Here is a 14,774-nt window from a genome sequence, read left to right as displayed (position 1 = left end):
TGCTTTACACCAGAAGATCTATTGTGCGATGCATCGTCGGGGTCACGGTTTTTGTGACGCACATCCGGCATCGCTTGCGATGCCGGCCTGTGTGACACCTCCTAGCGACGCAGTATTGCTCACAAATCGTGAGTCGTGTACTGCTCGCTAGGTTTCATAATATTGTTTAATTTAATTGTTCATCATTCCCGGGGTAGCACACACCACTCCATGTGACACCCAGGGAATGATGAACATCGCTTACCTGCGACCCGCGGCTCTCTCCGGCTCTATGTGGAAGGAAGGAGGTGGGCGGGATGTTTACGTCCTGCTCATTTCCGCCCCTCCTCTTCTATTGGCCGGCGGCCATGTGACGTCGCTGTTACGCCGAACATCCCTCCCACTCCAGGAAGTGGACGTTCGCCGCCCATAGCGAGGTCGGATGGGAGGTAAGTACGTGTGACGGGGGTTACTGACTTTGTGCGACACGGGCAGCGATTTGCCTGTGACGCACAAACGACGGGGGCGGGTACGATCGATTGTGAAATTGTACAATCGGTCGTACCTTGTAAAGCAGCCTTTAGTAATGGAGAGGCATCTATCAGACAACCCCATTACTGACCTGGTAAGTGTAAAGTTAAAAAACACACACAGGAAAAAATAGTTTATTTGAATAAAGACTCAATTCACAGCTGACATCAACTCTAAAAGTATTATTCTGATTGTCACCGTAGCAAAGCAATCGAGAAGTGTAGGGTAAAGCACCAGAATTGGCGCATCTAATGGATATGCCACTTCTGGGGCATTTTTAGTGTGGGACAAAAAACCTTGAGCCTTCCCAGCCTGATAATACCAGCCCCCAGCTGTCTGCTTTACCCTGTCTCAATATCATAATAGGGTCCACACAGTTTTTTTAAAATTATTTATTTAAATAATTTAAAAAAATGGCTAGAGATCCTCTCTATTTTTGATAATCCACCAAGGTAAAGCAGACAGCAGAGGATTGCAGCCCGCAGCTATCTGCTTTACTTGTCCTGGTTAAGGAAAATAGCGTGGATTTTTGGTCACCGCGGTCAAGTCCGGTTCTCAAACTAAATTTTTAACTAAAGTCCGGTTGAACCCGTCGAACCCAAACTTCCACAGGTCTGCTGATCCCTAATTTTAAAGTTACACATTTGTTTTATTACTCTTACTACGTTCTTAAGAAAAGTACATGATTCATCCCCACTAAGCAGCAATACCAGCTGTCATGTGTGTACATAAGGGGTAATGGTGAGCATGGCAATTTCTGGATATGATATGATTTGTATTGTACATTTTTCAGCAATTTTCCATTCTACATGCACCATCTCTATTTTCAATTGAGTTAGTGGGTGGAGAGTATCTGCTCTCATGTCTCCCATACTCAGCACACACAGACAAGAGGGACTCCTGCTCTCCTTTATTAGATTTACTCACTAATATAGCACCATCATCATCATCACTGTCCCCATTGGGCCTCATAATCTACAACCTCTATAGGAATGTCTTTGGAGGGAGGGGGGAAACCGGACAACCCGGAGGAAACCCACGTAAAACTGCGAGAACATACAAACCCTTTGCAGATGTCGTATTTGGTGGGATTTGACTCTAGGGCCCTAGTGATTCAATGCAACAGTGCTAACCACTAAGCTACTGTGTGCTAATCACTGAGCCACTAAGTGCTAACCACTAAGTCACTGAGTGCTAATGACTGAGCCACTGTGTGCTAACCACTGAACTGTTGTCTTAACCACTGAGCCACTGTGTGCTAACCATTGAGCCACTGTGTGCTAACCACTAAGCCACTGTGTGCTAACCACTGAGCCACTGTGTGCTAACCACTAAGTCACTGTGTGCTAACCACTGAGTCACTGTGTGCTAACCACTGAACTGCTATGTGCTAACCACTGAGCCACTGTGTGCTAACCACTGAGCCACTGTGTGCTAACCACTGAGCCACTGTGTGCTAACCACTGAGCCACTGTGTGCTAACCACTGAGTCACTATGCTGCCAAAATATATCTAGATTATGTTTAAAAGCAGAAGCAACAGATAGAACATTATACAGCAGTAATAAATTAATTAGCTGTAAAATCAGCGCTGGATCAGCCTCTCACTCTGCTGCGCACTTCTTCTTCTCTCCGGTCCATAATCTTCAGAAGAAGCTGTAACCTGATCCCTCGGTAAGCTGACAGGCTGTCGTGCTTTAAGCAAGATGGATTTTAGCTGATTTTCAGAGTGAATGACAAGTTCAGAAGGCAGGGGTGGAGAAAAGAAGTGGCTCATAAGAGAAGACAGAAGTAAATTAAATAAAATATATGCAAAGTTTTGTTGAAAGGACACTGACCATTTTACTGTCCATCACTCCTGTATTTGTTAGCTCTACATGCCCTATAATAATATTAATATCTAATAATAATACTGGGCTGTTGACGTTTTGTCTACACTTGTCCGTTATGTTCACAGATCTTTTTATACTTTTACAGACGCCGTGTTTTGGCCATATCAGACGGAATTGAACACATTGGAGAGCTCCGCTGGGAATTAGCGCTTTGTCTTCTCGCTGCGTGGACCGTTTGCTATTTCTGCATCTGGAAAGGGACAAAATCCACTGGGAAGGTGAAGCTGGAATTATTCTGTGTTTAGTATTGAGTTGTCACGTTTTTCACTTTATTTCATAGCTGAATATTTCAATATTTTAAGGTCAGGATTTTTCTTACTGTCATTTTTAGTATTATTGACAGGATTGTGAGACTGAGTGGCATTAATATATTATTGAGATCGATATTTGGCTTCTAGAAGAAGGAGAAGACTGTATACTAGGGATGAGCGAGCACCGAAATGCTCTGGTGCTCGCTACTCGAAACGAGCACAGGTCGGACGGGCGCGACCCAAGCACAGAGTATAATGTGATGCATTAAGAGGTTTGGACCCAAACTATATATATATATATATATATATATACATACTGTATATAGAGCATATACAGCTCTGGCTAAAATTAAGTGACCGCTGCAAAATTGTCAGTTTTTCTGATTTTTCTCTTTATATGTTTGAGTAAAATGTAAATTGCTCTTTTCTTCTATAATCTACTGACGACGTCTCCAAATTTCCAAGCAATAAATGTTGTATTTATTTTCTGAAAATGAGAAATGGTGAAAATAACAGAACAATGCACAAATAATGCAAAGAAAACAAGTTCATCACCATTTACACACAACAATATAATAATGTTTTACCTCCGGAAGATTCAGAAATCAATATTTTGTGGAATATCCATGATGTATAATCCCAGCTTTCCTGCGTCGTGGCTGCTTTCAGTCTATCACACGGCTTTTGGGTGACCTTATGCCACTCCTGGTGCAGACATGTAAGCAGTTCTCCTTTGTCTGATGGCTTGTGACTATCCATATTGCTCTTGATTACATTCCAGAGGTTTTCAGTGGGGTTCAGGTCTGGAGATTGGGCTGGTCATGACAGGGTTTTGATGTGGTGGTCCTTCATCCACACATTGATGGACCTAGTTGCGTGGCATGGTGCATTGTCCTGCTGGAAAAACCTGTCCTCAGAGTTGGGGAACATTGCCTGAGCAGAAGGAAGCAGCTGTTATTACAGGATAGCCCTGTATGCGGCTTGATTCATACGTCCTTCACAAAGTGAGCTCTACATAATATTTTCAAGGATTTCAAGAAAAATCCTATTTTCATTTATTTAGAAACTTTAGAACTTTTTGTGGTAAGAGCCACGAGGCTATGACTATTAGGCTAGGACCCCACTTTGCGTTTACACCTGCGTTTTAGGTGCTTTTTAGGTCCGTTTTGAGATGCACCTTTTTCATGCCAAAAGGCATGCGTTTTGATTTCCCAGCAAAGTCTAAGGAAAATGGGGATTTCTAGACCCCACTTTGCGTTTTAAAACGCTGCGTTTAATTTGCATATTTTGTGGCAAAAAACATGCGTTCAAAGAAGCAGCATGTCAGTTGTTTTTGCCATTTTGGGTGCGTTTTGCTAACATTGAAGTCTATGAGAAATGGCAAATTCCAGCGTTTTACCTGCTTTTCCAGTGCAGAAAACATGCGTTTTGGACTTCAAAAAAATGATTTCATATGTCCCTTTACACACACACATAGTCCAACAATTAAAAATAAGCATTTTAATAAATTATTGCTATTTTTCCATTAAATATCACATTACCGCTATAATTTCATTAAATCTATTTTCATTATTTTTCACAAAAATATAATTTGTTTCTTTTTTTCCAATTTTTTTAATTGAGTTTGACTATTTAAACTTTATTTAGCAGTGTCATGATGTTCAAAACGCATCTATCAAAACGCAGGTGGAAAAGCATGTAAAAAGCGCTGAAAACGCATCTAAAACGCGGTAAATGCACATGTGTTTTCAGCGCTAAATTTCTGAAAAAGGCAACTTTGGTCAAATCATTTAAGCCCAAAACGTGTGTTTAGAACTGCAAGTAGCACAACACAAAGTGCGGCCCTAGCCTTATACTACTGCTATAGCACTACTTGTGCTCTACAGGGGAGTATTACTTTTTTTTTCTCTTTATATCTTTGATAGATATTATGGATGTTTTCACTATTATTATTGCTATTATGTAACTTCTTGCATCTCTTCTCAGTCTTCGGCCAGGTGTCATTGGACGTACAGTACAGAGTGACTGACGGGACTGGTTGCATTTTTGTAGCTTGTCCACGTTCATGTTTTATGTAGCAGTTTTGTGAATGAAACAAAACATTGTAGGTAAATAAATGTATAAAATTCCCTGTTTGCTGATGTCGCAGGAAGCGGTCGCCGTCCTCCCTCCCTATAACTTCGGGACGAGCTGTTGTGAGAACCTCAGAGATGCTAATACCCGTCATGTATAAAACATGGAACTTCAAAGTGAGAAATAAAAGAGGACAAAACCCTTGATGTTACTAAAGTGCAAGTAATTCATTATCTGAAGATAATCCGATGATAAATGTGCGTTAATGGTGGAATTGGAAATTCATTGTTTGCTGAATGTAGTGAGGTCCGGTGTCGCGGGGGCCTCACATTGTGACTGAATAGAAGGCGTCGGCTGCATCAATCCTTGCTTTAGAAGTCTATGTGCCCGTAAGGAATAATCAGAGAGGTCCCAGGAATTAAGAAAATGGAGCTGTTGTCAGGAATTGTAGTAAATTATTAAAAAATCAATCTTACCTGCTTTATTCTTTGATTCTCTGTCCCTCTTAGCTCAGGCAGGTTTTGGTGCTTTGTCCTCCAGTTATAACATTGACCACTGCAGCCAATCACTGACAGCAGCAGTACTACATGCATGTAAGGCACAAGATCACTGACAGTGATTAGCTGCATTGAATATATGTGCATGTACCCAAACTGGTGGAGACCACTGGATAGCAGGTGAATCCCCCGGTGGGCCCTGTCCACGAGATTGCCCATGAGCAGTCGCTTGAGTAAAACACTTCATTCACTGTGCACAGACAAATGCAGCATCTCCTTAGCAAACCACCCAGGTTATTATTACATAGAAGAAAAGTACATTGTGAAGAGGGTAATGTATATGGCTGTGTGCGCACTTTGCGTCTAGGTAGTTGCAGTTCTAAACGCATCCTCTAGCAGAAATTGTCTTTGTCAAATTTGGTTTTGACCACAAAAACGCTATAAATACGCTTGTGTTTTTACCGCATTTTAGCCGCGTTTTTACCGCGATTTACATGCTTTTTCATTGCTTAAAGTCAGATGCGTGTTGACTACGAATACACTGCTAAATAAAGCTTAAACATTCAAACACTATGAAAAATAAGGAAAAAAATGATAACAAATATCATGATTAAAATCATACACAAAATAGATTATTTTATTAAAATGATAACGGAGTTCTTAAATTTAGGTATAAAATAACGTTAAATTATGGATTTTCATTAATTAAATTGTCGGACTATTTGTGTGTGTAAAGGGACATATCATGCCCTTAATATAATGTTAAAAACGTATGCGTTTAATTTGTTAAAAAAGCATGTAAAACGCTAGGATTTTGATTTAGGATGCATTTAGAAAATTCTCATTGACTTTAATGATAGCAAAACGCTGCCAAAATGGCAAAAACAATTGACCTGCTGCTTCTTTAAACGCAGATTTTGACACATTTTCTGCAACTACAACGCAGCGTTTTTAACAGCATTGTGCGGACAAGAAATCCCCATTTCCCATAGACTTTGCTTGGAAATCAAAACGCATGCATTTTGGCATTAAAACGCTGCATTTCAAAACGCTGCGGAAACGCAGGAAAAAAACGCAAAGTGCGCACATGGCCTAAATGTAGCTGAGCATTGGGCCCCAGAGGCAGTGTTACTGGTGGGCCCCAGAGGCAGTGTTACTGGTGGGCCCTGGAGAGCCCAGTCCGGCACTGGTTACAGATGTAATAGTACAGTGGTTTGACCTGAAGATCTGTTGCCCCAATAGAATATCTGTATCCGGTTCCCCAGCTCGTATCCTACATCTTCCGCATTACTCTCCTACTCATGCGGAGCAGACAGAAGGACCTTTTGTGTCCAGGTCCAGCTGAAGACTAGGCTAAAAAAGGAAAATTAAGGTGACAGAATTTTTTATTTTTTGTGCCTGGAAACCCCGGTAATCCACGGCATCTCATGTGATTTATTGGACATTATATTATGTGGCATTTTTGCCATTTTTGGCTTTTTACCTGTTGTTGCGTTTATGTTTCCTATCTCGGTAATCCGCCTTTTCTCCCCTGTATATAAGCACCGCTCATGAGATCTGCATATCCTCTGTCCTGAGCGTTGTCACCTTCACACGTCGCACTGCGCTTATAATTGGGTAAAGTCTGTGAAAACGCTATTTTTAGGATTCAATTTAATGGGAGGCTACGCGGGAATTTCTCTTAGCAATTAGCTTGAGTTTACTTACATGTTGTTACAGAGTGATAGAAGCAGCAGACGATGCGGATAACGGCGGCGCGGAGGTCAGATAATAGCGGCAATATCTCTCAATATTGTGTTTCAAAGCAAAGGTTACAAAGTATTTTCAGACCATGAAATGATATATTGTGAATTATAATAAAATGACCACAAATCTACACTATAAATGCATCTCCGATCTCGGGCTTCTCCGACCATTGCGCATGTGCATTTGTCTCCACAACGTCCTGATTTCAGGAAGATCAATGCAAATCTAGCATCAAAATCCACAAATAAGGAGCAGATGAAGACGATCAAAGTCATTTATTTCAAAACCCAACATTTTTATTTCGTGATGCAAGTAAAAATGTTTCCAAAGTAGTTTAAAAAGAACATTGAAAGTGAATCCACAGAAGGAGCCGGTGACGCATCACGATTGCTTAATAAGAGGTCATATCTGTTCAAAACTGAGTATTTATCATAATAGAATACTGGCTAGGATAATGAGTGCAAAATATACAGAAATTCTTTTATATATTGTGTTACATGCTTGCTCGATATTATTCTACCAAGTATTCTGTGATTGTGTGTTCAGTTTTGCCTAAGGTCTAAAATTTCCCTGAAAAAATACGAAGTCATGTTAGGAGACTTATAAGCCATGCAGTGCTCATCTGGGAAATTAAATATGCAAATTGCTTTTTTCGAGACAGGCACTTGGTGCTACCTATTGGAAGTAGCAATCCTGAAAGGCCAATATCGACCTTCTAAAAGGCTTTGCCCCATAATGTAGTATTACAAGACTAGTACATAACTCGATTTGCCGACATGTGCTTTAGGATGTTTGCCCCTCATTAGTGCAAAGCAGGAGAGTTATGTGATGCTACCACAAGGTAGAGCAGGAACACAGGGAGGATGTGGTGCTCCTAAGTGCAATTTAGCGCACATCCACTAGAGGTCACTAGCACCAGTGCACGGATGTAGTGGTCGATAAGCTGAAGGTCAGTGCCGGGATGTCATGTCTGTACAGAGGAGCAAAATGAAGCCGAAGTCAGGTGAGAGACAAGGGTCGGAAGCCAAGATATCATGTCAAGAGCTGGAGGGAAGCAGAACCATTGTCAGAGCACAAACTGGGGTAAGAAGCCAAGAGGACTAGTAAGTATAAAGGAGGGAGCAGAGCAAGGGTAACAAGCGGAGAGAGGGTAAGGAAACAGGGAAGTCAAATAAAACGGGTCGGACGGAGGTCATGGGAAGAAGTACTGGATAGCGGTACAAGATCAGAACAACTGACGGGGACCATGAAGCACCCACTGCAAAGCAGAAACTATTACTGGTGGCGTTCCAAGAGAAACAACTCCAAGATAAAGGAGCATGACCCCCGGAACGAGGCAGAACAGAATAGGCTCCTCCGAAATGACCTAACCCCCGGAGGATACCGACAGCAGGAAGACAAACACATACAGTGGCTCTGCAGGAGCAGAGCTATGTGTGAGACATGACAAGTTGATTTAGCTCGGACTTTAAAAGGGAAACTCAGAAGAAAAGGTTTTATTAATCGAGTGCTCAAAGTCAGTGTAAGGAGACTTATAGGCCATGCAATGCTCTTCTGGGGATTTAAATCTTCAGACAGGAAGAAGGCTGGAACTCTAGTGACCCCTATTGGAAATTTGCAGTTGTTGGTGGTGCTGGTTCCAGCCTTTTTCCTCCCTAAGAGGCTACGTACATGAACACAAATTACCTCTTACTTCAGACCCATGACGCTTCACCTTTTCTCTCTCCGTGGATTCACTTTTTAATCATATTTTTAATTACTTTTCACTTCATAAATTCATTATCCTACATGAATGGCTCCTTGATTTTAATGGGCGCTGTGTAATGATGAATTTTCCCTCCGGTGCCGCCATAAGAAAATAGGAATCTCGCTGATAACTTTCCTGCAGATTAAACTGATTATTGATGTTTCCTATTAGTCTGACACTGGCCCTGACTCATCACAAAACCAGAGGAAAGCACTTTGAAAAGTAGCAAAACGTTTGTACAATACATAGCTGGGGAACATTTTAGTGACTTTTTCATTTTCGGAGAGCTTGAGTGTGACTTAATGTATCAATGTCTAATTGTCAAATGCATTAATAGTGGCAGCATTATATAAGCCAGTCCATGCCTCGTGTAGTGTTTCTGGTGAGGTGGAAGGAGGTGCATGGTATTGATACTGTAAGTTGTCACGGTAGATATTGGGTGTACCCTGAAAAAGGTGAAAGGAAAGAGAAGGGGAAACTCTGTGCCTAGGGAAGGTTAGATGGTGACCCCTAACCAAACCTACCACTGGTCCCTTGGTTCCCTCAGCACCCTAGTTAGGTTCTGCACCTAGGTGCCGAGCCGGATACCTGACCCTAGGTATCCCTAGTAGTGGACGCTAAATAGAGAACCGGTGTGCTGAGCTCTTCATTAACCCCACTAAACACTAAAGAAGACACAAGGAGGACACACAGGGGGGAAAAGCATGAACTACTTATCACAGATGACTCAGATAGAAGTTCAGCAAAGGTTTAGCAATGATACCACAGATGAGTACAAGCCACCTGCTTGCAACCAGAACAAGAATAAACTAAATAGTATCACCAGCACAAGTTCAGGGAAGATGGGGGTATTCAAGCACATGAAGAATACTGATAATCACCAGATGTATGGAAGGAGGGCTTCACTGGGTCCTAAAGGGGAAGAGAAGAAAACCCAACAGGAAAGCTGCCTATACCAATGAATACTGACAGCAGGAATAATAGAAGGTCAGGGAGCAGTTTGTGCTGCCAAACGTTGTGACCTTCTATTGCCAGAAGCCACATGACTGTCTGTCACCCGTGACACCTGTGACATAAGTGCTGAGTTCCTTAAAGCTGAATTCTAGCGTTTTGTTTATATTTTACCACTGGAGTGGCCTCCTACTCACCTTCTGCCATCTTCACATTATATCCGCACTACTCCAGTCAATCTCCTGTGATTTGTGACCTGCCGGCTGCTCCAGTGTTTCATAGTTTCATAGTTTTCAAGGTTGAAGGGAGACTCTAAGTCCATCTAGTTCACCCCGTAGCCTAACATGTTGATCCAGAGGAAGGGAAAAAACCCCCAATGTGTCAAATAAGCTCCAATGGGGAAAAAAATTCCTTCCTGACTCCACATACGGCAATCAGACTAGTTCCCTGGATCAATACCCGGTCATAAAATCTAATATTCATAACTGGTAATATTACATTTTTCAGGAAAGGCGTCCAGGCTCTGCTTAAATGTTAGTAGTGAATCACTCATTACAACATCATGCGGCAGAGAGTTCCATAGTCTCACTGCTCGTACAGTAAAGAATCCTTGTCTGTGATTATGATTAAACCTTCTTTCCTCAAGACGTAGCGGATGCCCCCGTGTTCCAGTCGCAGGCCTAGGTGTAAAGAGATCTTTGGAAAGGTCTCTGTACTGTCCCCTCATATATTTATACATTGTGATTAGATCCCCCTAAGCCTTCGTTTTTCCAAACTAAATAACCCCAAGTGTAATAACCTGTCTTGGTATTGCAGCCCCCACCCATTCCTCTAATAATCTTGGTCGCTCTTCTATCTACCTGTAAGATTATGCTATTTATAACCTTCTATACTTTTGCTAACAAGAAAAGCATCCATTCCTCCCTTACATTCATTCAGTGAGTGGCCATCACCACTTCCTCAGGAAGAGAGTTCCAGAGCCTCACTGCTCTTACCGCTTCTTCATGGCAGTAGAGGTCACAACCGAACACAAGTCTATGAAAACATCATTCTGGCCTTGTTCTGGCCTCATCCTGGCCTCGTTCTAGTTTCATTCTGGCTTCATTCTGGCCTCGTTCTGACCTTCTTCTGGCCTCGTTCTGACCTTGTTCTGGCCTCATCCTGGCCTCGTTCTAGTTTCATTCTGGCTTCATTCTGGCCTCGTTCTGACCTTCTTCTGGCCTCGTTCTGACCTTCTTCTGGCCTCGTTCTGACCTTGTTCTGGCCTCGTTCTGACCTTGTTCTGGCCTCATTCTGGCTTTATTCTGGCCTCATTCTGGCCTCGTTTTGACCTTCTTCTGGCCTCGTTCTGACCTCGTTATGACCTCATTCTGGCTTCATTCTGGCCTCGTTCTGACCTTCTTCTGGCCTTGTTCTGACCTTGTTCTGGCCCCGTTCTGGCCTCGTTCTGACCTTGTTCTGGCCTCGTTCTGACCTTGTTTTGACCTTGTTCTGGCCTCGTTCTGACCTTGTTCTGGCCTCGTTATGACCTTGTTCTGACCTCGTTATGACCTCATTATGACCTCATTCTGGCTTTATTCTGGCCCCATTCTGGCTTCATTCTAGCCTCGTTCTGACCTTGTTCTGACCTCGTTCTGACCTTGTTCTGGCTTTATTCTGGCCTCATTGTGGCTGCATTCTGGCCTCGTTCTGACCTCGTTCTGACCTTGTTCTGACCTCGTTCTGGCCTCGTTCTGACTTAATTCTGGCCTTGTTCTGACCTTGTTCTGGCCTCGTTCTGACCTTGTTCTGACCTCGTTCTGGCCTCGTTCTGGCTTAATTCTGGCCTCGTTCTGACCTTGTTCTGGCCTCGTTCTGACCTTGTTCTGGCCTCGTTCTGACCTTGTTCTGGCCTCGTCCTGACCTTGTTCTGGCCTTGGTCTGACCTTGTTCTGGCCTCGTTCTGACCTCGTTCTGACCTTGTTCTGGCCTCGTCCTGACCTTGTTCTGGCCTTGGTCTGACCTTGTTCTGACCTCGCTCTGGCCTCGTTCTGGCTTAATTCTGACCTCGTTCTGGCCTTGCTCTGGCTTTTATAGAGATGCATTGAGAGCTTGTTACGGGGCCTTACTCCATAAGCACCACTCCAGCTCTGAAAAAAAGTGCTGTAGTGTTTCTTTAAATGGCATGCTCAAAGCATGAACTAGGATTTTTGTTATCAGGTTATTTTTTTCTTGGGATTTCAGCAATTGTTTTTTGGGCTGTTTTTGTTTTTTATCTATAAAAGTATTAGACAAAATGCACAGCAAAAAGTTGCCTTTTTCTTTTTTTAAATCACTAAGACAAATTTAGATTTGATTAACATACTATTATACAACTGTAATTAGCTTAAAGCTGATTTATGCATTTCTAAGAGCAAAGTGGGAGGATAATTTGTGAAGTGTCTTACAGACAATCAATTTTAATGATTCAATCCTTGCTTTCCATCTCTAAAAGATAAATGTATGGGGTAAAACATTGGGTTTATATTTGATAAAAAAATACTAATGCATTAACTGATGGAAGCAACTTTTGTGATGGGAAACAAAGTCCTATCATTGTCAGATAGAAGATGTCAGTATAATTGATTTGTAATAATCACACATGACTTTTGGCGGTTGTCAGCCCCCCCCATGACGCCAATCTGTGACTGCATGAGAAGACTGGGCAGTAAACTTTGTACCACCAGAGACCGGATCAATCTGCGGAGGATAAAGTTCCAGTCAAAATTAATGAAATTTGTGGTTCCAAGTGAAATTGAGTATTTTGATATTCAATTCATGATTACTTGTCCGGCAGCATTTCCCATGCTGGTGAAGCATCAGAGTGGGCGAATGTTGTTAGGATGTCCGATGGCGTTATCATAATACCCTGCAGCTGTGACATCTAGCGGATTATCAGACCATGTTCAGTGGTGGTCAGTACCAGGGACATCACAGATCAGTGGTTTCCAGTGGAGCACAGCCGGGCACAGGGCTGGCAGTTTGCTTGGCAGATCACTTTGCTTTTCTGGGTAGGGGAACTGTACATATCATTGAAATCGCTCATAGAATCGAACTGTGAAAGGAAATTCGGAAACGTCAGAGAATTTGAATTCCAAACCATCTGCTCATCTCTAGTGACCACAAATACGTGTTCACCCTCCATAATTGGTATATTGGAGTTATGGAAGTTGCTAGAAACATGGCCTACACACCTCTTCTTGGGAATTACGGGGACCCCATTAGTTTGTCTGATTGATGTCTGACAATCTTGGGCAGTATTATAGTTCAGCTCTGTCGAAGTGTGCGGAAATATTATTAGAACTCACAACCCCTATTAAAGATATTGACACATTGTGGCAATTTATTCTATTGTTGTGCGGTTCCATACATCGGTGTAATGCTGTGTGTATCTCGGCTTTTCAGACTGTTTCTTCCCGAGCTCCACTTCATAGACAAAGGTGATGTCTGGAGCTTCCCGGAAACAATAACAAATTGTTGCATTGACTATCGCCAATAATGGTGGAATTCCATGCCAAGATGAAAAACATTATATATGTATCTGTCATTTGTGGTCTGTAAAACAATAAAAATAAGTAGAAAACTAGTCAAAGTTGTTAAACCGAACTTAAAGGGAACCTGTCCCCAGTTTTTCCCCTATAAGCTGTGTCCACCACCAGTGGGCTCTTATATACAGTATTCTAACATGCTGTATATAAGAGCCCAGGCCGCTGTGTAGAACATAAGAATGACTTTATAATACTCACCTAAACTGTCGCTGCAGCTCAAATGGGCGTCTTCGTCCTCCGGTGCTGGCGCCGCCTCTCTCGGCCATCTTCGTCTTCCTTCTGAAGCCTGTGTGCATGATGCGTCCTATGTCATACACACTCGCCGGTTCCGCGCATGCGCACTACAATACTTTCATCTGCCCTGCTCAGGACCTGAATGCCGGCGAGTGTGGATTACGTTGTACGCATCATGCATCGCAGCTTCAGAAGATGGAGGATGAAGATGGCCAAAAGAGGCGGCGCCGGCACCGGAGAACGGAGACATCCATCTGAGCAACATCCACTGCAGTGACCGTTTAGGTGAGTATTATAAAGTGTTTTTTTTGTTTTACACAGCGGCCTGGTCTCTTATATACAGTAATGAGCTGGTATTATAGTAGGTGGGAGAATTTGTTCCTGATTTTGCCTTAAGTTGTGTTTCCGGATCTGTGTATTCAATTCTTTCACTTTAATTCTTGGGAATGACGCTCAGCTTGATATTATCCCATAATAGTCCAGTTTTGACTCAATGGTTCATTAGTGGCCCATTAAGCGGTGTAGCAGCCGGCTGCGATGATTAGAGCCAATGATGAGCAATAGCGCTCCGTCTGTTTATTCTAAGGAAATAGGAAGACGCATCACTCATACTCACAAATCAGGACATGGAACTGGCGAAAAACAGAAGATCAACGTGTAGTCAGTAATAAAAAGCCGTAATAACTACAGATGAGCGGACACCTGGAAATTCGGTTCAGACGGATTTTGGATAAAGACCTGGACGTCACCTGAACCCCAATGGAAGTCACTGATTGGCAGTTTGGGTCTCCGCCCACATGCAGCCCGCCATAAACAGATCACTTCTGGTGACGGGTTTATTGATAGGATCACTTTATTTTTGATTTTCATAGATTGGACACTTCTGAACACAGCAATACCAAATACATGTATTTTTGTATTGTTTTACAAAAACAACGGGGGGTGATTATATATATAGGGCGGCACGGTGGGTCAATAGTTAGCACTGCAGTCTTGTGGTGGCTCAGTGGTTAGCACTGCAGTCTTCCAGCGCTGGAGTCCTGGGTTCAAATCCCACCAAGGACACTATCTGCAAGGAGTTTGTATGTTCTCCCCGTATTTGCGTGGGTTTCCATTTTATTATTATTTGAACGTTCGTGTTTTTTTTATTTTTTTCATATTTTTTATATATTTTTGTATTGTATTTACTGGTCTCTATAAAGACTATTAAATACCTCTTCTGCTGTAAGGGCAGTGCACTAATATCAGCGTCAACATCAGTGACATCTTGTGCAGATACAGTATATTTGATACATTTCTTACCATTTA

The 14,774-nt window shown here is 42.4% G+C and overlaps 1 protein-coding gene across 2 annotated transcripts in view; it reads left to right on the top strand.

Annotated features, from left to right (window-relative positions):
* Positions 1–14,774, top strand: part of SLC6A11 (solute carrier family 6 member 11) — a 216,876-nt gene that overhangs the window by 135,113 nt on the left and 66,989 nt on the right. For both annotated transcript variants that reach the window (XM_075321267.1, XM_075321268.1), the window contains exon 6: positions 2,487–2,619. In XM_075321267.1, coding sequence (XP_075177382.1) covers positions 2,487–2,619 — 133 coding nt within the window. The remainder of the gene's footprint in view (positions 1–2,486; positions 2,620–14,774) is intronic.

This window comes from Anomaloglossus baeobatrachus, chromosome 8 (assembly GCF_048569485.1).
Source record: "Anomaloglossus baeobatrachus isolate aAnoBae1 chromosome 8, aAnoBae1.hap1, whole genome shotgun sequence".
NCBI classification, from domain to species: domain Eukaryota; kingdom Metazoa; phylum Chordata; class Amphibia; order Anura; family Aromobatidae; genus Anomaloglossus; species Anomaloglossus baeobatrachus.
Note: the sequence above shows the minus strand (reverse complement) of the source record. Positions and strands in the feature narration are given on the sequence as shown.